The 27,860-nt window shown below is 37.6% G+C and overlaps 4 protein-coding genes and 1 long non-coding RNA gene across 10 annotated transcripts; all 5 read left to right on the top strand.

Annotated features, from left to right (window-relative positions):
* The first annotated feature begins 1,671 nt into the window (after positions 1–1,671).
* On the top strand, positions 1,672–6,133 carry LOC132188609 (probable E3 ubiquitin-protein ligase RHB1A). Of its 2 annotated transcripts, none has more exons than XM_059603120.1 (5): positions 1,672–1,807; positions 3,066–3,184; positions 4,852–5,224; positions 5,365–5,474; positions 5,705–6,133. In XM_059603120.1, exons 2-5 carry the CDS (start codon positions 3,122–3,124, stop codon positions 5,732–5,734), a joined length of 576 nt encoding a protein of 191 aa, XP_059459103.1. In that variant the 5' UTR covers positions 1,672–1,807; positions 3,066–3,121; the 3' UTR covers positions 5,735–6,133. The 2 variants fall into 2 exon arrangements, with proteins under 2 accessions (XP_059459103.1, XP_059459104.1); XM_059603121.1 differs by lacking the exon at positions 1,672–1,807 and adding an exon at positions 1,829–1,869.
* Positions 6,134–6,526: 393 nt separating this feature from the next.
* Positions 6,527–7,678, top strand: LOC132186221 (uncharacterized). Its single transcript, XR_009440735.1, has 2 exons — positions 6,527–6,622; positions 7,382–7,678. It is a non-coding gene; the product is annotated as an uncharacterized LOC132186221 (long non-coding RNA).
* Positions 7,679–8,011: 333 nt separating this feature from the next.
* On the top strand, positions 8,012–11,152 carry LOC132186962 (G-type lectin S-receptor-like serine/threonine-protein kinase SD2-2). 2 transcript variants are annotated; one of them, XR_009440781.1, is made up of 2 exons: positions 8,012–10,721; positions 10,878–11,152. XR_009440781.1 is itself a non-coding variant. In XM_059601090.1 (1 exon), the coding sequence occupies exon 1, from the start codon at positions 8,133–8,135 to the stop codon at positions 10,644–10,646; it is 2,514 nt and encodes an 837-aa protein (XP_059457073.1). In that variant the 5' UTR covers positions 8,012–8,132; the 3' UTR covers positions 10,647–10,815. The 2 variants fall into 2 exon arrangements, 1 of the variants encoding a protein (XP_059457073.1); XM_059601090.1 differs by lacking the exon at positions 10,878–11,152 and having other exon boundaries at positions 8,012–10,815.
* Positions 11,153–12,728: 1,576 nt separating this feature from the next.
* On the top strand, positions 12,729–17,553 carry LOC132186591 (protein DETOXIFICATION 34). Its single transcript, XM_059600570.1, has 8 exons — positions 12,729–12,776; positions 14,310–14,753; positions 15,214–15,839; positions 16,153–16,209; positions 16,292–16,530; positions 16,616–16,734; positions 16,951–17,037; positions 17,227–17,553. The coding sequence occupies exons 1-8, from the start codon at positions 12,729–12,731 to the stop codon at positions 17,290–17,292; spliced, it is 1,686 nt and encodes a 561-aa protein (XP_059456553.1). The 3' UTR covers positions 17,293–17,553.
* Positions 17,554–19,826: 2,273 nt separating this feature from the next.
* On the top strand, positions 19,827–26,513 carry LOC132187427 (AT-rich interactive domain-containing protein 2). Of its 4 annotated transcripts, XM_059601735.1 has the most exons (4): positions 19,827–20,018; positions 20,110–20,268; positions 20,451–21,584; positions 25,122–26,513. In XM_059601735.1, the coding sequence occupies exons 3-4, from the start codon at positions 20,469–20,471 to the stop codon at positions 26,001–26,003; spliced, it is 1,998 nt and encodes a 665-aa protein (XP_059457718.1). In that variant the 5' UTR covers positions 19,827–20,018; positions 20,110–20,268; positions 20,451–20,468; the 3' UTR covers positions 26,004–26,513. The 4 variants fall into 4 exon arrangements, with proteins under 4 accessions (XP_059457718.1, XP_059457720.1, XP_059457719.1 ...); XM_059601737.1 differs by lacking the exon at positions 20,110–20,268 and having other exon boundaries at positions 20,476–21,584; XM_059601736.1 differs by having other exon boundaries at positions 19,827–20,268; positions 20,476–21,584.
* Positions 26,514–27,860: the final 1,347 nt, after the last annotated feature.

Below are 27,860 nucleotides of genomic sequence, written 5' to 3'. Positions count from 1 at the left end.
CCATCGTAGAAAGTCGAACCCACATCCTAGCATGTGTCTAACCTCATAAGAATTTTTTTGAGACCATTTGAACCACCACCACTAATGTTTAAAAACTCAAAGCGATTTAACATGCACGTTGTTATACTTGTTGGAGTAGTTGCTAGATAATGATCATATCAAGGAATCCAATCTTAAAATTTTCAATGCAAAACTCACGGGGGAAATTATATCAAACATCTCTCATATTTGTTTTATTCGATTTTAAAATTCTAATTTTCAATTTCATCTATATTTTTTGATGAATCAATCTCATATTTTTAATATATGAGATTTAAGAGTACTTCTATATAATAGACACGGGCTTACTATGCTTGGGTAGGGCCTCCATCGTCTACACCGCGACGGAACACCCACCCTGCATGGTGGTGGCTGGGTAGGTGGCAACAGCCTAGACAACCCTATGCATGCTTTTTTTTATAATTAATTGAATTTTTTTCATCTTAGGTTCTTTATATTATTGATTTAATGACAAAAGTGGAAATAAAAATAGGGTCTTAAAAAAGATGTTTCTTTGGCACCGGCACCGCCATTAAATGTACGTGGACGCCGGTGGAAAGTTGCAAATCGCAAATGTCAAATGTGAGAACCCTTTCCACCTTTAAAAGAAAGGTAAAATGTTCATTGCTCGATCATGATAGAAAAACTTGCTGCCGAAAGTTTTTCCTTTTCTTCTTTGGCATCTTTGCTTCCCACTAGCATCTTCTCATAATTTTACAAAAGCTAAGATAAATAATCTCAAATAATGAGATGTCAGTCTTAAAGTAATAAATTCAATTAGCTCTTAATTACAAGCCTTTTCCAATCAATTTACAATCTAGATGTCGGATTTATCAGCCCCTTTTAATCACCTTTTCATTATAATTTTCTATTAAAACCCTAATGGAAGAAACAAAAATGATCAAACTACTCTAAGCTCGATCTCGTCTATACCAGTAGTGGGTCATTAGCACTTTTCCTTTTTTGCTTACTTGTTTAATTAAGGATATATTTGTATTTTTATAAATTTAACAGAAACATAAAAGATACTTCACTTGTTAGCCATTAATTTTGAGTTAACGAAAAATCCTAAATGACATGCATGAAGGAATTGAAAAACGCTGATACATCAAATACGAACAAAGGTGTTCTCTCTTTCTCTCTTCTAAACATTCTTCCAATTTAGTTTAATAAATCGATATATATGTATTCAATCACTTGTTCACTTTTCTCACTTGTTTGTGTTTTCTAGCCAACAACTTGATCACACTAGAAATTGGTCACATGCAGACAACAGGTAGAGGTAGACCCACTAACACCAACAGGAAAACTGTCATTCTATAAATGATAAAAATAGCAATTATCTTTGCATGAGCCATACGTAATTACGTATGAGTTGAAAACATTTCATGGAGTAATAATAATAATAAAAAAAAAAAAAGGCAGAAAAAAACAAATATGGTTCAACTGTTTAAGGTTGGCTCATCCGTCACGCGTGTCACACTTGTCACTGTATTTCTTTGACTTCAGTTTTACAGGCACGAGTACAACTGCGCAGAAGAAAGTACTACAACCAATCCGAATCACAAAGAAATAAAGATTAACCAGTAATTAAGAAACATTAAAAAAATTGATCAACTTGCACACCCGTCAGCAATTTGAGGGAGATATGGGTGGAGCGCACATACAGCAACAAAGGAGAAGAAAACAAAAAAGGTTTCGAGGCCTTTCTTCTACAATATCTCTTTCCCTAGTCGACTTCTGCAGGCTTTTCTCTCCTTTTCCACTGGTAAGTTTGCAGCTTGCTTGCCTCTTGTTCGCTATAGAATTTCATGATTTTGATCCATTAAGGTTATTATTTCTATGTACATGCCCTTTGTTTATCTCTCTGTCTCTCTCTGACCAACTTCGTATCTAATCTGGGTTTTATTGTTTTATTTTGTGGAATAAACTGAACATGATTGGAGGGTCTGGGTTAGTGGGTTTGACTGTATCAATTTTTTTTTTTTTTTCAAGAATGATGCGCTCCTTTGGTTATTTTGTCTTTAATCTTCTAATAAATTCTGGGTAATGTCAGTTTTTTGTAGCTATATCTGAATTTGGTCCTATTTTGTTGTTTCAGTTAGTCTTTTTTTTTTTGGAATTTTAAGGAGAAAAAAAAAAAGTTGGAGAGACACTTGTAACAAATTAAGCATTGATTATAACGAATTGGGCGAGATAGGCGTAGGAAGTTCAGATGAGTATGCGAGTGCTCAGATTCATTAGCCTCATTTATGCGTAAACACAGATACAAACTTGGGGTATATGTTGAAACTTGAAAGTTTGGTGCCATTGGATCCATTTGAGATGAAGAAGAGTGTGGCAATGCTAAAAGTCCTAATGGTAGTTCACAACCTGGAGATTTTAACGTGAGAAGTATTTGATATGCATCAAATTTCCTCATATTGTGCTTTAGAGCAGATTAACGTGAAGTTGAATTCTGCTTTAGACTGTTTCTCTAGAATGATAGTCAAAGCTGCAATTGCTAATGTGTGCAAACTGCAGATGGGAGGCATTGGGTTGTATATTTGACTATTATGGCTTAATTAGGTTAATGTCTATGACGAACCCAGTTAATCTTTATATATATATATATGTTACACTTGCTGAGTCTCCATGCTGTTGACTGATCAGCCAAGCAATTTATCTCAACTTTGCACTTCTGAATTTGGATTATAAATTCTGATCAAGTTAATAGGCATGCCCTATTTCATGCTATGATGCTAGTCATTTTCTAGACATTGGCAAACTAGTAATTTTCTTGTCTTCAGTATCTGCCTACAAGTTTCTTGTTGGGTGGATGTGGATCATCCATCTTCAAGTTTATGGCTAGCTTAATTCTGATGTTTGTCTGCTGGATTTTGGTTGTTTTCCCTATTTTACTCCCCTATGTTTGTTTTACATCTTTGCTCTGGGTTATAATTTCTTTTGAGAACATTTTTACTTGCAGTAACATTTATTTATTTTGAATATGTGGCATTTGGCTGTCATCCAATGCCAAATAACAGAAACAATGCACCAATGAACAGTAGTTTTGGGTGGATAACCGAAATAACTTCAGGGGATGGGAGGTTGCTGCTGTTCTTCCAGAAAAGCTCATCTGCACGGAACACCTGTCTATTACTATGTCAGCAGCATCTTCTCTCTAACTTTACAAGACATTCACTTTATTCTTGTTATGTGCTCCACTTTTCTCATGCTTGACTGGCTATCAGCATATACTATGACTGCTCTATTTATCGCTCCAATCATCATAATCTGCTACCTATTGGTGTTGCTTCTTTGTGTGAACAGAGATATCTGATCCATTGAAAATGTTTTCCTTCTTGAAGGCATGTTCATTTATCCTTAATTGGTTTTAAGATACTTTAATCAGCTATGATCCGTAACTAAAGAAACTTCAGAAGCTTTAATAGCTACTTTCAGGACTCTGGTGAAACAATACTGATATACAGCCATGTCTCTCTTTTGGGTGCTGGATCTTTTGGCAGGATATGAGATCTTTGATTTCTTCCATGGAACTTGTGGAATTCTGGTTTTATTGCCACCATCCTTAGGTCCAAAATCCTGCCAGAGTCTGATACCCGGAAGCCTGTAGTACTGCCAACTCCTATTTGGTCAACAAAGTCATGATCACGGGGCTTGCTGGATCAGAAAGGTTTTAATTGGAATGACATATTATTTCATTTTATAGCCCAGTTAAACATTTCCATCAACCAGACCTCGCATGCTTGGTTGTTGGATCTGTTCTGGTCTCTTGTATTTTAAGAGTGGGAATTTTTTTTATTGCTGCTGTTTGAGTATCCAGTTGATTAGGATATTTGAGCGTTGAGCTTGTTGGACAGTGAAGTGCATGTCAGTTTACAGATATTGGAGATAATTGTCTGTACCATGCGATAAGGTGTTCAAAAAATCTAGTAAAGTTGTTTTCTAATTCTAATACCAAAAGGTTAACTAAGAAGGCCCTTAAGATGTTCATTTTACCAGAAACAATGGGGCAGAGAGTGGTAAGCAAGGTGAATTTTATCTACTTGCCTGCAATCATGACATGTTGCCCCAACATCTTGTCCTTCTACTTCATATCAAATGTCCTGTAAGAGTAATATAGAAAGTTAAGTTTATGGTTGCATGTTTAATCAAGTTTATCACCTGGAAGACAACTGCGTCATGCATATTTTTTTGAATCTGGGATGATGAAAGCGTAATTAAATATAGTAGAAGACATTCGTGTCTGCTGGAAATGTAAGCCTAAAACTAACATTTGGAAGTATGTATCCCTAGTTTCTTAGCTCATCTCATCATCAGCTAGAAAATTTGTAGTTAACAAAATTTTATCTCCACTTGCATAATTGCTCTCCAGACATATGTGATCAAAACAAGTGTAAAGCAGAAACATGAGTTTATTGTCATGATTATTGATTTATGAGGTTTTGAAGTTTTGAGAGCTAAACAGTTATATTGGAAGTGAGAAGATTTCCGAATTGCTGATGGGAAAGCGTACTTTAAACATTTACATTGATGCAGTGGTGACAATTGGGTTTCTTCATAATTGGCTTCTTCGCCCTTGAGTTATGATAGACTTGCGCAGATATTTCCTTGTTTTTCTTGTGGAAATGAGCTTACACATTAAGTGCAATGTGCACTGTTTTGGCAGTGTCCTTTCATGGGTCAAGAGGACAACATGGAGTTCGGAGTGGAAATATTTTCTGCCTTTTTTTTTTTGGCGAAAATTTAGTCATGAGAGTTGTGTATTATTAATACTATTTTTGAAAAGAATTAAATTCTTTTCTGCAGTGTCCACCAGCTTTGGGAGAGCACGAGCCCCTGGCATCTCACAATGGCGCAGCCTCTGCCTTCACAGCAGAATTCCTATTTGATTGGGGTCTGGATGTGTCGACCCCTGACACTTTCAGACCCCCTCCTACACCTTTGCCTTATGATTTGGTCTTGGGATGTACACAATCAACAGACTCCGAGTCTGCCAGAGAAACAATTAATGGCAGTAGCTTTGGAACTTTGACTACATGTGAAGATCTTGAGGAATCAGATTGCAAAGCTCAAGCCAATTCTTTGAGTGTCTCACCAAGGAAGTTAGAAATTCCAAATTTAAATGAACATAATGTATCGGCTGCAGAAGAAGAGGATGTTTGTCCAATTTGCCTCGAAGGTGCATTATGTGGGAACTGATGTTTCCATTAATTGTAAAAACTTTTTCAGTTTGCTTGTTATGAGAAGTAAAATCCAAGTGTTTTCTGCATTGCTTGCTAAATTAGAAGTTCAAAGCTAATGGTTGTTCCCAAAATGCAGAGTATGATGCTGAGAATCCAAGTCTTATCACGAGATGCGAACACCACTTTCACCTCTCATGCATTCTTGAATGGATGGAAAGAAGTGACGCCTGCCCCATATGTGATCAGGTATCATGTTTTCTTCTTGCAAATATGTGCAGTGATTTATATTTCACTCTCTTATTACCTAGTTACAGCTAGGTTTGTGGCTTTTCTCAAGATAGTTTCTTATTCCTCCTGTCAACAATTATGACCGTGACGTGGAGTGTCGGTAATTGGTGACTGGATGAATCAGAACCTCTAATGGGGATGTGGGTTTTAGATGTTAATGAAATGTTCTACTTCTCTAATTGGAACAGGAAATGACTTTCGATATTACGCGTACTTAGTTTCTCTCATTATCTTTCAAGGTGAGAATACAAAGGCAAAATCGAAGTAAAGAAATGAAAATAGTGTATTGTTCATTCATCTCTTCATTGCTTAAACCTGGATTGTCAGCATCCAGATATTTCTCCAGATTAATAGGATTTTAGATTTGAAGTAGGCTTCTCATGGGAAAAGGAAAGTAACAGCCACTGCTGCCTGGCATGTTGATTTGGTAGATTTCTCTTTCTTGTACAGATTATACTCCTTTCTTATTTTTTCTTCTTCTTGTATACATAGATTTGTTTTGCCTATTGGCTGGTATTGTAAATACTTCTTTTAGTTTTGGATTGGGTTCTGTGCTTGCTTAAAAAGATTCACCATTTGCACCTTTAGCTTCCAAACATTCATTTCACCTTTTTTTCTGGCAGTGTGAATTTGTTAGAAATATTAAAGTTTTTCTATATTTGCCCTAGCTTATGATTTTGAACATTTTACTTTCGGATTCTTTAATACTAGACGTACAAGTGTTCGTTTGGTTTTGCTGTTTTGAAGCATGCATTTTGAGATCGCTATGAACGCGATGTTTATGAAACACAGTTTAGGGTCTGGTAAAATTACGTTTTTTTTTTTTTTTTTTTTTTTTTGGCATTTGAAATCGTGTGTTTTTTAAAAACGCACCCTTTTGCTTGAAATATGAAAACATGTTTCTTTCCTCGCTTTAGTAATATTTTCGATCGGTTTTCCCGGTAGAATTAAAATCCAATTATAAATTATAATCTTGCAAGTTTAAGTATAGATTATAATTATACAATTATTTCCTTAGCTTCGAAGGATAAAGAAAGGTGAGGAGGGTATCAATGGAAAACAAAACTTCAACACCACCACACCAAAGCTGGGGTTCACACCAAAAGGTGCACCTTTATATGTATACATAATTTTATATTATTTAAATTTTTTAAAAGACACTGTAACATTAATTTTATATACACCGTTAGATTTATTAAATTTAAATTATAATAATAAAATAGATATTATCTATTTCACTTGAAATATAAGCGAATTTTTTATTTCGAACCATTAAAATATTAAAAAATATGATGAATAATGAAGGGATAAAATTTTTAAATAATGGGTTGAGATTTTTGAAAATGTGGTAGACAAAATACCTTAAAAAAAATTAGACATGATTTTCATCCACCTAATTTAGTACGCTAAATGGTAGAAAAAGCAAACCATGAGTTATAAAATTGTTAGCAGAAAAGTTGATAGCATGGATTTATTTGAAAGAAAAAAAGGCTTTATTTGTCAAAGTCCATGCCCAACTCTACTAACTAGACACGACACCGCATTAACCTAATTCCTAAGAAAAAGTAGGCGCCACCCCACTTTTTCAACATTTTTTTATAAATCAATCTCACATCACATCTCTCATTATACCCTTCCTTCATCTTCTTTGAATATATATATTTTAAAGAAATGATGAGACAATGTGATTTTTTACTTGGTGTTGATTATAGTTTTGAATTCATGCCCATTAAAGGTAAAGATAGATTGGGTAAATCTTTTTACCCTTAGTAAATTTGTAGAAACTACGTTTATTCTCTTATTCTGTCATTTTAATATGCAATATTCTTAAAAAAGCTGCAATTGACCCTTGAAAAACTACCCAGATCTTTTGCATTGGGTTTCCACGCCTTGGAGACGGGTGAAAGCAACGACCAAAACAGCTGGACATCATTCTCGTACATTGTTTTTAGCTCTTTTTTTGTTATATTTATAATAAAGGAAGGAAGGTCAAAGCAGGAGAAGAACATTTTGTTGACTTCGACCCCTATCTTATGCTATTCAATCTCTGCTTCCCCCCGCCCCACTCTCACTAAATCCAGCGTGCGCGTGGGCGTGGCATAGAAATCTCTTGTGTTTTTTAATTTAAAAAAAATTTATTAAAAATTCTTTTATATTTAATATTTTATTGCTCAATTCCTTTGTTTGAAAAGCAGTCACCTCCTGACTGCCGGACTGTACAACATTTTTCTGCCACGATCACAGTCTGTGACTGACGACTTCTTTGTTTTACCAAAATAACCTCAACTTATGGTTATCGTGACAAATTTACACGTGGATTTACACTCTTTTATCTTTTTCATATCTGAGTTGAGTTGAGTTGAGCTGAGCTGAGCTGAGTGATTTTACATATATGGTAAGAGGGAAGGCTATTATTGTAAATTTGAAAAAGACACTATGTGCACTTTTTATCCTTTTCCGTTGTGTCCGTGAATGAATGGCAGCTTTTTGCTGATATCTATGAAGAAAATCCACTGATTCCCACTCTCTCTCTCTCTCTCTCTCAGACTCCCGTGCCATTTCCGGGAAAATGTTTTCTACCATTCCAAACGGTGCTGAAGAAATTGTCTGACTGAAATGTCACCACCACCTAACATCCTGACTCTCGCGGCCCTCTTTCTCTCCCTCCTCACGTTAATCTCAGCCGCCAGGTCAGCACTGAACGGCATCGTTCTCGTCAGAGGAAGCTCCACGATTCTAAGCGAAAACGGAACGTTCCGCCTGGGCTTCTTCAGCACCAACAACGAGCCCAACTGGTACTTGGGCATCTGGTTCACTGCGGTCCCAACCAAGACCTTCGTCTGGGTCGCCAATCGCGAAAATCCAACCAGAAATCTCGGAACGTCGTCGTTCGAGCTCACCGGGTCGGGTCGGTTGGCGGTGAAGGAATCCGAGAACCTAACGGTCTGGCAGAGCACGAACGGCGAGTTCTCGACGGACGCGAGGTTTCTGGACAATGGGAATCTGGTTCTGTTCACCCGAGATGGCACGGTCGCCTGGCAAAGCTTCGATCACCCAACGGACACGTGGCTGCCGGGCATGAACCTCACGAGGGACCTGTTCCTGACCTCCTGGCGGAGCTTATTCGACCCATCACCGGGCTTGTATTCTCTGCGGCTGAGACGACCAGGCTACGGTGAGTTCGAGCTCGTCTATAACGCCACGAACACTTACTGGAGCTCCGGGAAGTGGACCGGCGAGGCATTCTCTAACGTACCGGAGATGACCTCACCCTACATTTATCACTTCCGGTTCGAGTACCCGTTCACCCCGACGGCTTCGTTTGGGTTCACCTTGAAGCCGTTGGACACCGAGTCGGCCCCGCCGCTGACCCGGTTCAAGATGGACTACACGGGCCAATTGCAGCAGTCCACCTGGTCGCCGCAGACCGAGAGCTGGAACAGGTTCTGGTCGCAGCCGGAGAACGTGTGCCGCGTGTACGGCCTGTGCGGGAGCTTCGGCGTCTGCGATAGCACGGGACCGAGGCTCTGCGAGTGCCTCCCTCTCCCAGAGTTCCAGCCCGTGAACGACGTCGCATGGGAGTCCGAGGACTACTCCGGCGGGTGTCGCCGCGTGAGTACGTGCGATGGGAATGGGAGGTTTGAGAAGGTCGGTGCGGTTTATTTCGACGGGGCCGTGACGCGGCAGTTTTCGATGGGTGATCGGAAGGGCTGCGAGAGGGCGTGTTTGGACGACTGCGCTTGCTTTGGGTTGTACTACAACGAGAGGAGTAGGCTGTGCAGTAATTTGAACGGATCGCTTTTGAATCTCCGGAATTTGAGTGGTAGTGTAGGTGGTGGAGAAGAAGACATGTTGTACCTGAGAGTGGCAAGAGGAGGAGGAGGAGGAGGGAGGAAAAGATTGAGCCTTGTGGCTTTGGTTGTTGGCAGTGTTGGGTCGGTTTTGGTCTTGGGAATTATAGGCCCAATGGTGTTGGTTTTCCTTGTGAGGAAAAGAAAGAAGAGGAAGAATGGGGTAGATGAAGATGGTGGTTTTCCGGTCTTGAATCTCAAGGTTTTTTCTTACAAAGAGCTCCATTTAGCGACTCGGGGTTTCTCGGAGAAGATTGGGCACGGGGGGTTTGGGACGGTGTTTCAGGGAGAGTTGCGGGGTTCCTCCACTCGCGTCGCCGTGAAACGCCTGGAGAGGCCAGGCGGTGGAGAGAAAGAGTTCCGGGCGGAGGTGTGCACCATTGGGAACATTCAGCATCTCAATCTCGTCAGACTGAGAGGCTTCTGCTCCGAAAACTCTCATAGACTCCTGGTTTACGATTACATGCCTAATGGTCCCTTGAGTGCGTATCTCCGCCGAGACGGGCCTAATTTGAACTGGGATGTCAGGATTCGGGTGGCAGTTGCCACCGCCAAAGGCATTGCGTATTTACACGAAGAATGCAGAGATTGTATCATACACTGCGATATTAAGCCCGAAAATATATTGCTTGATGGTGATTTTACGGCCAAGGTGTCCGATTTCGGACTGGCTAAGCTGATTGGCAGAGACTTTAGCCGGGTATTAGCCACGATGAGGGGTACATGGGGCTATGTTGCTCCGGAGTGGATCTCTGGGGTGGAAATTACCACCAAAGCTGATGTTTATAGCTACGGAATGACGTTGTTGGAATTGATTGGGGGCCGTAGGAACGTGGAGGCGCCTCCGTCGGGCAGAGAGGGTGGTGGAGCAGGGGGGGAGAAGTGGTTCTTTCCTCCATGGGCGGCCCAGCGTATTGTCGAGGGCAATGTCGAGGCAGTAGTTGATAGTAGGCTTGGCGGTGCTTACGATATTGAGGAGGCTAAGCGTGTCGGGTTGGTGGCAGTGTGGTGCATACAGGATGATGAGGCAATGAGGCCAAGGATGGGGATGGTGGTGAAAATGTTGCAGGGTGTGGTGGAAGTGACCGTTCCTCCGGTGCCCAAATTATTACAAGCACTGGTTTCCGGGGAGTCTTTTTGCGGCATTAGGGCCGATTCCGGCAATGGGGTGTCCACCGGCTTTTATGGTGACAATGTGGCAGTTGTGTCCAGTGGTGTTGGTTCAGAATCATCTCTTGGAGCTGTCTCTTCCCCAATGAATGAGAATATGAAGGCCTAGCTAACAACAAGAAAGTGTGGTGGTTCCTTTTGCTTGCTGCATCCTCTCCTCTACTCAAAAGAGTGCAATTTACATGTAAAATTAAACCCACCAGAAGTGATCTTTTGTAGGTGTTTTGGATGGAAAATTTTGCTTATGGAAAATAGAGTTCACAAGATTCAAAGGACCACTTAAATTTATCTTCAAATGATATGTAGCAATTGTGTCTCACTTTTCTCTTTTAATTTGCAGATCTCTTCAGCCAGAGAACACTCGAGAATTCACAAGATTTCCTATAAGCAATAATCCTAGGGCTTACAATTACTTTAATTTAGAGATTGAAACTTGAAACCAATGCCAAGATTCTTGTTAGATGCACCGACTGACAAAAATAGATACTTGGAAGTGGACAGGGCTAGTTGCACACACAGACCTGACTGGGCATGATTGTGCTATGAATGGTTTTTGGTATATTTTTGTGTCCATGAGCATCTCTTTTCCTTTCAATGGTTGGTGGGGTTAGGCGAGTGTTTGATATTTTACATAAATCATCATCACAGCTTTGACATTACATCTAGGTGCTTTTTCAGAGAGAGAGAGATGTGCCCTATTTGGGTTTTTTTTTTTTTTTTTTCTTTTTTTGGGTGCCTTTAATTGCTGCATCTAGCTTTTGCTTTTTGGTTTTAAATCATATAATATAATGCCCATGTCCCACTTTTAACCTATTGGGTAGTGGTGTGCTTGAGTGAAGGATCATGGGTTTCCTTTTCAGGACTTTCTAGTGGCAAAAGAAAGAGGGCCAAGAGAAAAAGAAAACAATAGTCCCCCAAAGAAAGGGGTTTTAATTCTTTTCTTCACGAACTTTTTGTGCTCATAGTTGGTTCATGGAGACATCTGAACATCCTCTTTAAAAATAAAAAATATAAAAAAACTGTTCTTTGTCTTATCTGCCTAACATGTGGTATGAATGATTAGGTCGGACCGGATTTTGAATTCCTTCCAGGAAATTGGGACAGAAAATTGGGGCTCGAGGTGCTCAAACAGGTGAATCTTGTGCCTCGAGCTGTCTCTCATTCTCTCCCAATTTTTTTTAGAATTCTCTGCCGGAAAACCGGAGATTGGGGCCGGGTAGCCGGTAGCCCACACAAATTTATGGGATTGGGCCAAGAAAATTTGTAGGCTGATTTTCAAGTTCTCTTTAAAGTTCAAAATTGTTACTCTTGCTGAGGAATAATCTCACATTGTCTGTGGACAAGATCTTAAACATATTTATAAGGAATAGACAACCCTCAAACCGGTTTTATGAGATGAATTAAGCCCACGAATTTCTTCATAGTATCAAAGCCAAAGGTCATGGGATCGAACCATGACTTCGTCAATTCTTCCCTATTTAAATTAAATATTTCACGTGAAAATAGAGTTTAAGCTCACACGTGAGAGGAAGTGTTAAAGTAATGGTTAAGTGATTAAATTTACATATTCCTGTAAGCTTAAGCTTTTGGGATAACCGGTAATTTAATAACTTTACCTTTTCAAATGCTTTTGTAATATATATATTTTTATATTCTTAAATTTTATATTCTTTAAACAATTCAAACATAATCTCAACTTTTTTTTTTCTTAATAGAAAAAAAAAAAAAATTACATACTCAAACGAACCCTTTAAACAAAACTTTGAGCAGTGGCTAACGTGTTACCTTTTATATTAACTTATTTACAACTACCTCCGAGCCATGCGCAATGGCGGAGCCAAAACTTTATATAATTGAGGACACAACCCAATTTTTCACTAGTTATTGATTAGAAAATTTTTTCAAAAATTTCTATAAAAATTACATTATCCTTAGCAACACTTTTCCTTACCAAATTAGTTATACAAAATTTTCATGCAAATAAATGACTTGGGTGGAACAATTGTGAACTATCATTGAAGCAAATTTGTGGACCTCCCATTTTATGTCTGACCCACTACATTTTCCTCAAGTTTGAATCATTTTCATAACTTCAATATTCTTTTGGTCCATGAAAGCATTTTTGTCAATTATCACACCCGCCGGCACTTGAGTCTACTTTGGGCCACTCTTACTGTATTTCTTGCATAACATGGGTCGGACAAGAATAGGGTGTTATGAGCTGCCTGTGTCTAAAATGGTATGTTTTTCACATGAGTTATCTGTATTGCATGCAATATCGGTCGGTAAGTTATTACACTTATCCAAATCTCAAGGGTCCAAAGCGAATCTTCTCCATTGTCAAAACTTTGTAAATTGGTTAGGAGTTAAGTCCAACGACTACCTAAAATTGGGTAAGGATGTATAATTATTTAAATTTTAATATTTTTAAATTTAAATTAAATAATTGGGATTTTATCCTATCATCACTCATCACTTGTAAAATGTGGTAAAATAAAATAAAGGATAAAGTTCATTTAACCCCCTTAAATTACCACCTCAATGACAATATACTCCCCAAACTATCAATTACGACAATTTACCCCTCAAATTACCAAAACAATGACAATGTACTCCAAATTTTTAAAAAATGACAAAATTACCCTTACTAAAATAAAAATAAAAATAAAAATACTAAATTTTATTTTGATTATGGGTATTTTTGTCTTATTGAAAATTTTATAAGGGTAATTTTGTTATTTTGCTAGCATTGGGGGGGGTACATTGTCATTGTTTTGGTAGTTTGAGAGGTAAATTGTTGTAATTGATAGTTTGAAATGTAGATTATCATTAGAATGGTGGTTTGAGGAGGTTAAGTGGACTTTACCCTAAAATAAATATTGAGATGAGATGAAAATAGTAAATATTTATGTAACAAAACTTTAACGAACATTTAAGTTGAAAATAATGACTAGGATTGAAAGAATATATACGGTACAATAACTAAGTGATTATAGAAGATCCTGATCTTTAATTGATCTTTAATGAATAAAGGGTCATTATTTAATGTTGGTCCTACTTACATTATTTTTTTAGATTTTATAATAAAGTAAGGGTAAAGTCCACTTAACCCCCTCAAACTATCATTCTAATGACAATCAACCCCCCAAATTATCAATTACGATAATTTACCGTCAAAACTACAAAAACAATGATAATGTACCCTCCAATGCTAGCAAAATGATAAAATTACCCCTATAGAATTTTCAAAAAGACTAAAATACCCTTAAAATTTTGAAAAAAAAATTAAAATTTAGTATTTTTATTTTTATTTTAGTAAGGGTGATTTCGTCATTTTTTTTTAAAAAAAAATTGGGGGTACATTGTCATTGTTTTGGTAGTTTGGGGGGTAAATTGTCATCGGAATAGTAATTTGAGGAAATTAAATGGACTTTACCCGTAAAGTAACTCGTAAGATTGTGGTTAACTGGCCTAGTTTTTTTTTTTTTTTTGGTGTATTATTAGAGTACCGTTAATTAATTGTTTGTTATGATAAATTGGATCAGACTTGACATAACAAATGACTGAAAACTAACTTCTTCTCCCTTAAAGGAGAATCAGTCATCTCTCTCTCTTATGTGCTAATTTACTTTTGTGGCCAGCCTGAATTATAGCTACTGGCAAATGTTGCCACTACTCTACCCGCATAAATATTTCTACAAAAATCCAACTGAAAAACAAGAAAATGGGAGATTAAGATTTTTTCATATTCATTCAATCTAACACCTCAAAGTGTAAAACCAGGACAAAGGGTGCATTAAAAGCTGCAAAAATAGGGGAAAAACAAGAAAATGAGGTACTCAAAGCAGAGGAAAGGACTAGTTCATCCTCTGCTGGATCATCACCTGGGCAAGCACAAGGGTCACGAAGTGCATCACCATTGATAGATGGTATCATTGCCTCGGAAGCCCTGGAGCTCCACCATGCTCCCACAACGTTAATTGGGACCGATGCTGGAGATTATCCTCCTATACAAAATTTTAAAGACATTAAGTATGTATGGTGTTCAGAGACCACAAAGCTATGGACAATTGCAGGCCCTATAGCATTTAACATTTGGTGCAATTATGGGATCAATTCTTTTACCACTATGTTTGTTGGACACATCGGAGATGTCGAGCTCTCTGCTGTTGCCATTTCCCTTTCTGTCATTGCAAACTTCTCTTTTGGCTTCTTGGTTAGCTTCTTCCAACATCTGTATATTTCTTTTTTCTAGCTTTTGTTGTATTCATGCATGTACATCTTCTGCATTGTTCTTTATGGTTTTGTAGTAATTTTTTGTGTTAACGTTTGAGTAACCTTTGATGACCATAATTATTTGATCTCATTGGGTTTGGGTGTATAATCTTACAAGTTCTCTACAGTAATTCTATTTTTGTTTCTTTTCAAAACCATTTTGAAAATATATTGAACCTAGGTAAGGAAATAAGTCCTTAGAATCAAAGAACAGATTAAAATTTTGTTTTTATGGATTTCTCAATGTCAAATGAAGCATGAGCTTTTAACTTTTTCTTGATTGGCTCTCTTGTGTTATCACTACCCTTATGTCTGAACATTTGTTTATTTGCATGCTGCGGTTTTTTCATCTGTTATCACATGGTTAAACCATTAATGTGATGCATAACACGAAATCGCAGCTTGGAATGGGAAGTGCATTGGAGACATTATGTGGTCAGGCATTTGGTGCCGGGCAAGTGGAAATGCTAGGCGTATATATGCAACGTTCTTGGATAATTCTATTTGTTACCTGTTTGTGCATAATGCCCCTTTACGTATTCGCCACTCCAATCCTAAAACTCCTTGGACAAGAAGATGACATTGCAGAGCTTGCTGGGAAGTTCTCTATACAGATTATCCCTCAAATGTTTTCACTTGCTTTCAACTTTCCTACGCAGAAGTTCTTGCAGGCGCAAAGCAATGTTGGAATTCTGGCATGGCTTGGCTTTGTGGCTTTATTTGTACACATTGGCATCCTATATCTCTTCATTAAAGTGTTTGGCTGGGGAACTGCCGGTGCTGCTGCCGCCTATGACATCTCGGCGTGGGGTATTGCTTTGAGTCAGGTGGTTTATATTGTTGGTTGGTGCAAGGATGGGTGGAAGGGATTGTCATGGTTAGCCTTCAAGGAGATTTGGGCCTTCGTCAGACTCTCCATTGCTTCTGCTGTGATGCTTTGCCTAGAGATTTGGTATTTCATGACGATAATTGTTCTCACTGGACACCTAGCTAATCCTATTATTGCAGTTGGCTCACTTTCAATCTGGTGAGATAACAGTTATTTCAAGAAACTCCTTTACTTTGATTTACAACCTTTCAAGACCTTGTGAATCAATTGGAAAGTTATATACATTAAAAGGTTTTGACATTATTAAAGATGTTTTTCCAAAACTACACAACATCTCTTACCTTAATCATTCTTAGTAAAACCGTATGTGAGATTTGTGTTAATTTCACTACACATCCAAATCAGTAGTGCTGACATTGGTATATGCTGCAGTACTATGCCTTTCAAATGCTCTTTTCTGAATCTATGCATAATCAATTTTTTAAATTTTGTTTTGTTTACCATGTTTCAGCATGAATGTGAATGGGTGGGAAGGCATGTTGTTTATTGGCATAAATGCAGCTATCAGGTAGAATTTTATTTTTCTTCAACATCTTATGCTATTCTTCTTGGCTCATGAATTACATATATTTTTTTTTATTCATTTCTAGTGTTAGGGTTTCCAATGAACTTGGATCTGGACACCCCAGAGCGGCAAAGTACTCGGTCATCGTCACAGTCGTTCAGTCTCTTCTCATTGGGATTTGCTTCGCATCCATTATCTTGCTTACTAAAGACCATTTTGCTATCCTCTTTACTGATAGCAAAGAGATGCAGCGTGCCGTTTCTCGGTTAGCATTCCTTCTTGGCATAACCATGCTACTTAATAGTGTGCAGCCAGTTATATCAGGTAAAAGAAATAGCTAAGAGTAGAACTATGCACACAAATGTTGTCTAGCACAGGAAAACATGCAATAATCATGCTGTTTTTGCAGGTGTTGCTGTTGGAGGAGGCTGGCAAGCTTTAGTGGCTTATATAAACTTGTTTTGTTACTACATTGTAGGGCTCCCTTTCGGTTTTCTTCTCGGTTACAAATCGAAATTAAGGGTGGAGGTAAAGTGTCACTTTGATTAACTATATCAATAAGTCATTTTAATAGTGAAACTAAAGAAGTTATGCTAACTTTATAATTTGTTCACACCATATCATGCTCAGAAACAATGTGATTATTTTACTCTCATACCATATACTTTCATTGCTTTATCTATATTTATGGCTACCATAATACATAGAATAGAAGATTAATTTGATTTTTTCCTGTTGTTGTAGGGAATCTGGATTGGCATGATATGTGGGACATTCTTGCAGACACTGATCCTCTTGGTTATCATTTATAGAACCAACTGGAAGGAGGAGGTGAGAATTTTATAATATTTCACATACTGTAAGATTCCTTAAACAATAACTATACATTTTCAACATAAGGACTAGAGAAGTTGCATGTGGAATGTGGAATGCTAAGAAATCAAAACTTCCACAAAATCTAACTATGAGGATCAAGCAAATGCCATATCCTGTCTTTAATCATTTAAATTGGACTTGCAGGTTGAACAAGCATCAGTACGGATGCGGAAGTGGAGCGGACAAGATGAAGAATTTGATAAACTTTAAAGCTCGGGTGCTGCCTTTGACATTCAGAATTCCATACTACTAATGCCAAGCATGACACTGCAGAATTGTGTTACTTACAGAGAAGTTTAAGCCAATCCCAAGTAAAATTTCACCAGCCTAGCCTCCAATGTATAGTATGGTCAACATTCAAAACTGAATGAAATCATGGCTGATAGAGTTATTATATGTAAAAATGGAAATTCCATGTTGCTAAGAAGCAAAAATTGTATTGTAGTTGGAGTTTTGTGTGTAGGTATTGTTGTTAAAGGAAATTATAGTAGCTTCAAAGTTCAACCCAAGTGATAGCTTTTGCCCATGGAGATCATTTCACATATTAAATACAGTAGTTTTTTTTGGTCAAGTTACTGAGATTTGAGATTGCAAATTTCACATTGATGTAATGGGATTTAAATTGGTTTGAATTTGTGAGTATTTGTAAGTGTTGCAGATAATGACTCATATTCATAATCGGTGGATACTATTTCCTAGGTACGAAAGAATTTAGAATCCAAATAAACTTCAAGTTATTTTCAAACAATGCCCAAAGACAGAAAAAGAAATCGTTGGAGTCGTTATGGGCAGTTGATTGATGATGCAGAGGTGGTACTCTATAGTCTTTAATCATGGTATGTGAGACACACCAAAAGGAATGCAAACATTATAGCTCATCATCTAGCAAAGGCAACAATCCAACAAGCATATATAAGAGCAAGTTTGGATGAAAGAGCAAGTTTTGATGAAAGATTACCGTGTTTTTATCCATAACATTGTACTATTTAATTGAGATGCTTTGTTTTGATTTTTAAATTGAAGTTTTGAAAATTGTTACCTTAAAAAAAAAGCATGTAGGTGCACAATTAACCTGATGTTACCTATTTAAACTATATGTTGGGCTTTTTAAACCCTCGTTGTCGGTTGTTGGCATAATTCGCATAATTCTTATGGCAACTTTGTGCTATAGGCATTTGCTTGTTTGATCAAGGTGGTCTTGTCTTGTGTGTCTTGCATTATCTCTGGTCCCAATACCTGTCTATTGTCCATGTCATTCTAGTATAGAGGGGATGTAACGCCCCCATAATTAATTAACAAAGATAATTAATTTGAAGTATCTCTCATAGCGCCTAAAATTAATTATCTACACAAAAATCTGCTTTTATGAGACTTCGCTCAACGATTCAAAGCCTTGCAATACTCTAATTTGAACCCCTGAGAGTAAACCAATAATATTTTACAGGTAGAAAAATAAACACTTAAGTTCATATTTGGTATGTAGAGTAGTACATTTAAAAGATGGTTGCGTCAACCATTCTAGCCCTAAGATCCAAAGCATGAAACACTAAAAGTAAAGTGGGCCATAGGCTCAAGTATGTATATATTAGTGTGCACATACCCAAGACTCTTGACTTCTTTTTTCAAATGGTAGTGCACCACACAACATTATAGATTCAAGTTTGAGACCATAGTTTATTTCATGGATAATACAATGATTCACAATATAATTAATAGTTATTATAACTAAAGTCCAAAGTCATTGGTGCTAGTGAATGCTTTGACGGTTCCCAATGAAGAAGCCAAATTGTTGATAGAGCTGACTGCATCCGATAATTTGGCTAAGAATATCTGCACAGACAAGTAAAAACAAACATGAGTGATTCATTGGGTTATGTTGGCGGTGGACACTCCGATGCTTAATAAATAGGATAATCTTTGAAAAGTTAAGAGGCTATAAGGGAAATAAGGGGGAAATGGATGTGTCAATCAAACTATGGTTTGTAACCCTCCTTATAGGACTTCCACTGGTAAGGCAAGTAGGCTTGATATGGTAAACGGCAGATGTAGGGGATCTATACATGGAAGGCAACAGATTCCCATAAATATCTTTGTATCTAGAGCGTTAGGCCTAAAGGCCCTAAATAGGCAAAGCTGTATATGAGAGGATGCTTTTTCCTATTATTGCTTTCTTATCATGTTTAGGCTATTGTTGGTGAGTGGTTCGTCGGTTCATACGACTCTTGAGAGGACTATCGGCCGAAATATCGTCCCTCAGCAAACCCTCCATAAGATCCATATCGAGGGGACATTTGATCGTTCTTGTGGGTTGTTTGACTTCCCTATGTCCGAGGGCTAGTGGGTCCACAGTTGGCTTGCATTATTTCATATCACTATTTGTTAATTTTTAATTTTTTTTTTTAAAAAAATTTTAAAGAGAAAACAAAAGTGATATGGAACAAGTTTTATCCTACCAAATGCATTTCTATTAATGCCTAAAAACCTATAGAGTTTATGATAATATCTCTTGAGATAATTAGTGGGGTCACAAGATTTGAACCCATACATATATTTTTTTATTCCATTGAGACAGGGACAACTAAGCCTTTCAAATATATATATTTTTACTTTCCACAAAAGCCCTTCACCCTAATAGCCCTAAACTCAACCACCATAGTTAATTATTAACCAAGGCAACATGAAAATGCCTCTATAAATAGGTTGCTTCGGCCCTTTTTGGGGAACCCTAATATCCTTTCCTTTTTGTTGGTATTTTAGTGAAAACTCCCCAAGGCCCTAGAGAGGCACTTAAAAACAAACCAAAGGGGAAGGGGGCTAGGAATAATAATACAAAAGAAAAGAGATTTGTGTAGGCAAAGGAAGGAAGGCCGAGAGTGAAGAGTCACTGAACTGGGGAAGTGGGAACCCCACAGCCACTCTGGAAAAAAACATTACTGGTACGTTTTTCTCTTTTACTCCCCAATTAACTCTTTTTCTTTTGGGATTTTGAAGACGAGGGTCTGCATCTGTTCAAAACTTGAATTTTAGTCCTCCCCCTGTGTCCGAAATGTCCACACGCTCAAATATCTGCCATTAAGAAAGAGAGAGAAAGCGCGGGCTCCAAACTAGCTAGTAGCTTCAAAGCGCTACAATCAATCTTTTCCCGCCAAAATCTTGAATTCCAAGCATGACCCAGATGGATAATCGGTACATTCCTTCGCTGTTCATCGTCTATCATTTCTGTGTCTTTCATATCCAAACTCTTTTTTTTTTTCTTTCCATTTTATGTGGTTTTTTTTTTGTACATAACTTTTTTTTTTTTTTGGTTATTGTGTGAGTTTCTTGTTTAAAGACAATAAAGATTGAAAAGAGAGTGATTTGGTTTTTAGGGTTTGAATTCGAAATCAATGGCAGGGTGGCCGATGCTCGCTGATGATGGGTCTGCTTTAGATTGCGCGAAATCTCCACACAAGAAGCTCAAGCCGGAACCGGCTTCGAAAGGGTCCGATAAGGCCTCGGAAGCTCTCGTCGAAGGCGAAGGAGTGCTCGATAAGCTCCGATTCGAGTCCGAAGAGTTTCTTCTGGGTTTCGGCGAGGAGATCTGCGCTCAAGAGCCTTTTCGGCCTCTACCTCCAATGCTTGGAGATGGGCAACGATTGGATTTGCTTAAGCTTTTCTTGGTTGTGAGACAGAAAGGTGGGTACCACGCCGTTTCGGAGAACGGGTTGTGGAATTCTGTGGCCAAGGAGTCCGGGTTGCTGAGTTCGAATCTCGCTTCGCCGGTGAAATTGGTTTACGTCAAGTATTTGAATATCTTAGAGAGATGGTTGAAGAGGGTTGTTGAGAATGAGGGCTCTGAATGCGGTTTGAGTAACAGCGGTGTTGATTTTGTTGGGTGTTTAATGGAGTTGCAGGCTGAGCTTAAAGCTCTTTTAGCAAAGGTTCCTGATCAGAAGATGAAGGACGAGGAGTACCCGCATTTGGAACTAGCGACTGAGGAGGTGGAGTCGGATGGGGGCCAAAAGAGTTTTGGTGACGAGGGATTATCGGGTGTGGATTCAGTAGACAAAATTTATGATACTATAAAATTGTGCAATGAAAATGAAGGAGAGATGACGGCGTTGGATGGGGATGTGAATGGTGTTGTTTGTGATGAGAAAAAGGCGTGTTTGGATTCAAGTGAGGGCTCAAATGGTGGAAAATTGCATGAATATGATGAGGTAAAGAGTGCAGCGGTGGAGTTGGATGGTGGCAAGAATTGTGATGACGAAGATGTAGTGATTTTGGATCCAGCCGATATTGAGGATCGTTTTTATGGTAAGAGGAAGCGGGAGTCTCTTTGTGGAATGCAGAACTGGGTTACTGGGGTGGCTGTGAATCCTTGCGATCCTGCAGTTGGTTCTTTGCCGGAATGGTCTAAGTGGAAGTCTTATGGGAAGGGGGAGATGTGGAAGCAGGTTCTGTTGGCTCGGGAGGCCATCTTTCTAAAGAGACAAGTTGATTCAAGTGCCGAGCAATGGCAGGTATATATGCTAGAACACCCTTGATAATATTAGTGTGTGTGCACCCCTATCATGTGCATATATGCTGCTATGCACATATTGTGAGGCATTTACATGTCATTTATGTCAGTCTTGTATTTTTTCCATTAATTGTAGTGAATTCAAGATGCTTTATCATGCATATCAGACTTTGTTTGTCACTGGTATCACCAACCCAGCCAAGGTCTCCATCACTCATCTTATTGGATCAGTGTATATACAACGCATTTGGCCTTCTAACTTTGCAGCCAAATTATTTGACGGGTTAGATTTTTCGTATTATTAGGCTTTGTTGCCGTTAACCCTTGCTGCTATTATGTAAGGGTGTGTTACACAAGTCACTTCGTTCTGTTCAGTTTAGGACCATTGTATTTGCATTACTGGGTGTACAATTATTTCTTGGTTTACTCAGAAAAAAACATATCATATTTCTATATCATCTTTATGTAAAAGTTATATTGTTTTTCTTGTTTGGTTTTAGCAGAAGTAAAATTGTCCAGTGGCTCACATTTTACCATTTTGTAAATTGTCTCAAATTCCAGTGAACCTCATGTTGGTAAGGAGATATTAATGAATTATAATTCAAGTCCTGCATATAAGTATTAGTACTAAAGCTTTGGTAGCTCCAACCTAAGCAGAGGCTTCTGTTGAAGAGGGGCTTCAACCCATTTTGGTACTTAAGTCCAATTTGGGACTTCAGTTCATTTGGGGTTTTTATCTAAATAGAAACTTCGATCCAAATGGGACTTCAACCTGTTTGGGGACTTTGGTGCATTTGGGGCTTTTGGCCAATTGAGGGTTTTGGGCCAAATGGGGGTTTCTGCCTATTTGGGGAGTTGGTCTATTTGCAGAGTAGTCTGGAGCTTTTAAGGCTGAAAAATGCTTGCATGAGTGAGCCTTTGGTGTATTGGGGAGGTTTAAGGTTTGAGTATGCACCATTGCACTCCATTTTTGGTCAGTGAAATTTCTCCTTGATTGTCTTCATCCATGGGCGTAGTCTATTGCACTCCATTATGTTTTCTGTTTTCTACTTGTTTGTCATCTACAATGTTAATTTCTCACAATAAACTGGTATCAGAGCTTCTGTTTTCACAACAAACTTGAAATAGGCGTTTGCAGTTTGTGATTGCACTTAAAGGCTGTATAGGGTTTTTTGCAGGAGGTGTCTTGAGGAATTTTTTTTTATCTAGCTGCGAAATTCAAGGCTATCATGATCAACATTGAAGATTTGTTAGAATGCGCGTCAATATGAAGATATATTGAAAATTGTCTTAAATTTCAATAAATCTCACACGGATAGTATAGTCATAAAGAGGTGACTTCTTCCTATATATTAGGAAGAAAGGATGGTAATTCCAGAAAGGAGTAAGTGATGAATTGTAGTTGAAGCCCTATGTATAGATATTAGTACTTAGGGCTTGGTGGCTTCGGCCTAAATTGGGGATTTCAATCCAATTGTGGACTTTTGTCCATTTGGAGAATTGGCTTTAGTCCAGGTGGAGTTTCAGGCTAAGTGGGGGCTTTGGGAACTTAAATCCAATTGGGAGTTTCAGCCCAAATAGAGGCTTTAGTTAAAATAGGGGATTTGGGTCAAGTAGGGCTTTGGTCTAAAATAGTTCTCCCTTTTAAGGAGTAGTTTGATAGCTTTTGGGGTTAAAAGATATTCCACAGGTGTGAGGTTTTAGGGTCAACTAGGGCTTCGGTCTAAGATAGTTCTCCTTTTCAGGGTGTAGTTTGATAGCTTTTGGGATTAAAAGATATCCACGCAAGTGAGGTTTTAGGTGCATTTAGTGCTAGGGGTTTGAGGCGTCTTTTACCACCATTGTATTTTATTTATTTATTGGAATTTCCTTATAATTGTCTTGGTCCGTGGACGTATGCCTTTGTGTTGAATCATATAAATATTATGTCTCTTCTATGTGATTCACTTATTTTGTTTTCTTTTTTAAACATTCCATTTTTTATAAGTTCTATTGAAGTTAAATAATTTGGAACTGCTCAATTTCATCTTGCATTGAGAGAGAGAGAGAGAGAGAATGTTTATTAGACTTGCTGTGTCTGGTCACCTAATATGTGGTCTTTGATAATTGACTGTTTTGAGAATTTTTATTGTATATTGAACTCATGCACTGTTTGGCATTGCATTTTATATATTACTTTTCAGAAATAGTACTGCTACATTACTGAAATGATCACTCCCTTGCATAGCATTTATCAGTCTTTGAACACCAGCCCATCTGTACCATTGGTCTTACCATTATTGAATTGCATGGTCCTTTATATTATCGTATATAATACTTATACCCCCTCTCCCTCTCTACTTTAGCATAGTTCATGTTTCTCAGATTCATAGTAATAGCTGGAATTTTTATTTTGTAGCAAGTGATACACATTTATTTGAGGATCAGTTGTAACTTTATTAGGCCTTTTTTGAGGATATAATTTGTAGTTTCACGTCATTGGTCATCTTTAGGCTTTAGCTATACCAATATGTTTCCTTTTTGTTTCGCCTTCTTATTTGTGTAATGGTTGGTTTAGCCCATATTTCTCTCTACTTTCTAGTTTATCAATAGTTAATGAAATAATTAATTTTTAACTAATCAGGAGCTTTATTAATTTTTCTTTGATTATGCTAGAAATAAGTGTAACGAGCTAGGGAAAGAGCTCCCCATATCTGTGTAATCACTCCAAAAGTACTAGTCAAGTTGCAATTGGAGTTCTCTAAAATTGCTTATAAAGCTCAGTCTCACTTGTAAAGAACCAGTGTTAGACTTAGCATCCATGAACTCCTTTATAATTTATCAACTCTATTTGGGCTAATTATCTTCCCAATGTGGAATTGGGGTATTACAGTTTCCATCCTTAAATCTTTGATGTCCTCGTTTGGATCATGTCATGAAGTGCTCCAATACCACATGTCATTAATAGGTTGTTCTGATACCATTTGTAATAATATAAGGAAAATACTAGCCACATATGTGCTATTACTCCAAAAGGACTAGTCAAGTTTTTTGAGTTTTCTAAAATTCATTATAAAACTCCTTTATATTTCACTCACTCTATGTGAGCTAATCATTTTCCCAATGTGGGACTGTAGTGTTACATTAAGAATCTAAAATTCATTGGATATGTGATGCTAGATTGAATCTGGTATATGATGCAGATGAATTGGAGCTAGTTTGCATTGTCATAGTTCAAGGGGATATGTATATATTTTAATTATAAATTGCTTGTATATCTAGACACAAGCTGTACTGGTTAATTATCTGATGTGATTTGAGTAAACAAGTGCATGTAGGTTAACTATGTTGCTGAAATAGATCCTCATAATTTTCTTAATTGAGTGTTAATTGCAATCATATTTTGGCATGTGAAAAGTGTATTTATATTCCTGGGCACACCATTTGAGCCTTTTGACTAACATGAAAAAATCATAATGTAGTGGTATTCTCTCTCTCTCTCTTTTTTTTTTTTTTTTTTAAACTATTATTTAATATCAGAAAATTCTTTCTATTTTAGAAAACTCAGAAGATGCATCCATGCATGTATGATGATCAACTTGGCTCAAGTTACAATCTTAGAGAGAGATTAAGATGTGGCAAGAATCTTCTTGATGAGAAAATGATGTCTCAGGCAGGAGCTTGTTCAGAGTCATCCTCAGCCACTCAAGGTGACTTGGATAAAATTCCTTTTGCAGGAGGGATGAAAGATGAAGCCATCAATCAGTTGCTTGGAACCGCTGATTCATCTACAGCAGATTCAGTACTTGACAAATACCCACCAAGCCGCATTCCATGGGGGCCACGTTTTGAAGCTGAAGTGCCAGAATGGACTGGTGTGGCTTCTGAAAGTGACCCTAAGTGGTTGGGGACCCGGGTTTGGCCATTGGAAAATGTAGAGCGTAGATCTCTCATTGAAAGGGATCCCATTGGTAAGGGAAGACAAGATTCATGTGGCTGCGAAGTGCGTGGTTCTATTGAATGTGCCAGGTTTCACATTGCTGAGAAAAGGTTGAGAGTGAAGCTGGAATTAGGCCGAGCTTTCTATCAATGGAAATTCGATAAGATGGGCGAGGAAGTTAGGGTTTCTTGGACAGAGGAAGAAGAAAAGAAATTTAAAGCTATATTGTTGTCAAATCCTCAATCTCTTCAGAAGTGTTTCTGGGATCAAATTTTCAAGTTCTCTCCTACAAAGAGCAGTGCAGATTTGGTGAGCTACTACTTCAATGTCTTTCTTCTGCAGCGCAGAGGATGCCAGAATAGATTGACTCCAAATAACATTGACAGTGACGATGATGAATCAGGATCTGGATTAGTGACCAATGGTATTGGGCATGAAGCAGACAAATCACCAAGCTCCATCTTCTATTCCCCGAAGAAGCCACATACAAATTTTAGATAGCATCTTAGTGTGAAGGTAAAAGTCTGCCAGTTTTGGTTCTACAGTGGAGTTTATCAAATATAGACGGCCTTTTTTTCTGGTGTACCAATGAAGAATCAATACAACCTTTGAGAAGTGTATGAAGGCTTTAAAGATTGTCATTATGGAGAAATTTTTGAAGGAAACGTTAATGTCATATATGGTGGTTGATGTTGCCCACTGTAGAGGCTCAAGACAGCTTTGGTGCTGTTGAAGTGCTTTTTGGTTCGTGTGGTTTTGGTTTTTGAGAGCCCTTTTTTGTCTATTCTTCATGATTACCTACAAAAATTACAGGTACTTTTCACACTTCTAGACCTTTTTTCCACCACGTTTTTGACAGCAAAGCTGACTTAAAATAGAAGCCTTAGGAATATAGGGAAACGGATTAGAAACAAGTTGTACTGGAATTTAAATTGTATTCTCTCATCTATCAGGTTTCTTACATGCTCTGGTAATTGGTTTTTCCCGTGCAAATCCATTTTGGTTTCTCAATTATATTGTTAGTTAATGACCTACTTGTATATACATGCACAAATTCACGTTGGTTTGATTCAAATTCTTAGTTTTTTAATGCTCCTACTCACCTCTAATTGAGTTTTCTCATATTCGTTTCAATATGGAACGTGAATCATTTCATGATTAAGATTAAATTATATTGAAATGTGAACCATTTCATGGTTAAGATTACATTTCCCAGCATCTAATGGTTATGGTGACACGGCTCAGAACTTAACTATGTTACTAATAACTGATTCAAAGGCTCAATACTTCTCCACATCAATTTCATTATATCCGAGATAGGGTATTAGACTATATAGATTAATCATAATCTGACTTATTTAGTTAAATGAGTTAGACTCTTCAACTATAACTCACTAATTTTGTGTTGAGTTCGTGTTGGATTAGCGAGTCGTATAAAAATTTGTCATCCCTAAATATCACATGCCAAGTTTAGGTCATGTCGAGACATAAATATATGTCAATTTTAACCCGATTCATTTAATTAAACAGGTCAGATTTCTCAACCTTAGCTTGGTAATTTTGTTAGATTTATGTCAAAAATTGATAGCAATGTTTTTTACTCAGATTATGCTTCAAACTCTCCTGTCATATGTTACACTTTTTGTGATGGTTCCTTTGAAGGAAATCCCACATTAATATATTCAAGAAATAGCTATCTTCTGGCAATTGGCATAATATTTTAAATATCCTCTGACCTAGATAGTGCACAATGACAAGCATATGTCCAATTTGCTTTACATATTTGAATCATCCAACGCATCTAATTTTATTATCATATCACATATGTTATCTACTATATTATTCTAAGCGGCAACTAGTTTTGTTCCTATCATTTGCTTTGCTTAGTGTTGCTTCTGCTCACTTTGGATGGATTGGAATTTTTGTTATTAAGATATTCAATTTTTTCAGAAATTTAGAGAGAAGTTTGTGAAATTCGAACAGCTTAAAAGAGAGAGTTGTGAGATTCAACTCTTCCGGACAAGTAGACCTTCCATCTTAGTTTGTCCGAGGTAGGTGGGTCCTATTGCCTCATCTCTTAAGCAATCCAATTTTTTGTACAATTGAGATAGTTTAATAACAAATAATATGCCCATTCAAATGGGGTATTAGACAACAATTTTCTTAACTTTTTTAATTTTATTTTTTTCCTTTTAATCATTGGATTCCTTTCCATCCCTCCTCGTTTTGTCCTTTTGAAAATAAAAAGAAGAAAGTATATTTATCTTATCTTATAGGTGCTTTGCAAGCAACAAATTAGGGTGGGGGAGAAAGTAGGTATAGGAGCCTCGCATTTCTCCCATCAAATCTGTCTTTTTT

The sequence above is a fragment of the Corylus avellana genome, chromosome ca7 (genome assembly GCF_901000735.1).
Source record: "Corylus avellana chromosome ca7, CavTom2PMs-1.0".
NCBI classification, from domain to species: domain Eukaryota; kingdom Viridiplantae; phylum Streptophyta; class Magnoliopsida; order Fagales; family Betulaceae; genus Corylus; species Corylus avellana.
This window is presented reverse-complemented; position numbering and strand designations above follow the sequence as displayed.

What these genes read in the sequence shown, in the direction of transcription:
- LOC132188609 (XM_059603120.1), top strand. Translation starts at nt 3,122, where the DNA reads ATGGGAGGTTGCTGCTGTTCTTCCAGAAAAGCTCATCTGCACGGAACA. An exon ending in GAACACCTGTCTATTACTAT is followed by an intron (nt 3,185 to 4,851) that starts GTCAGCAGCATC and finishes TCTTTTCTGCAG; the next exon opens with TGTCCACCAGCTTTGGGAGA. An exon ending in CCTGCCCCATATGTGATCAG is followed by an intron (nt 5,475 to 5,704) that starts GTATCATGTTTT and finishes TAATTGGAACAG; the next exon opens with GAAATGACTTTCGATATTAC.
- LOC132186962 (XM_059601090.1), top strand. Translation starts at nt 8,133, where the DNA reads ATGTCACCACCACCTAACATCCTGACTCTCGCGGCCCTCTTTCTCTCC.
- LOC132186591 (XM_059600570.1), top strand. Translation starts at nt 12,729, where the DNA reads ATGGGTCGGACAAGAATAGGGTGTTATGAGCTGCCTGTGTCTAAAATG. An exon ending in AGCTGCCTGTGTCTAAAATG is followed by an intron (nt 12,777 to 14,309) that starts GTATGTTTTTCA and finishes AACACCTCAAAG; the next exon opens with TGTAAAACCAGGACAAAGGG. An exon ending in TGTGCAGCCAGTTATATCAG is followed by an intron (nt 16,531 to 16,615) that starts GTAAAAGAAATA and finishes CTGTTTTTGCAG; the next exon opens with GTGTTGCTGTTGGAGGAGGC.
- LOC132187427 (XM_059601735.1), top strand. Translation starts at nt 20,469, where the DNA reads ATGGCAGGGTGGCCGATGCTCGCTGATGATGGGTCTGCTTTAGATTGC. An exon ending in CAAGTGCCGAGCAATGGCAG is followed by an intron (nt 21,585 to 25,121) that starts GTATATATGCTA and finishes TTTCTATTTTAG; the next exon opens with AAAACTCAGAAGATGCATCC.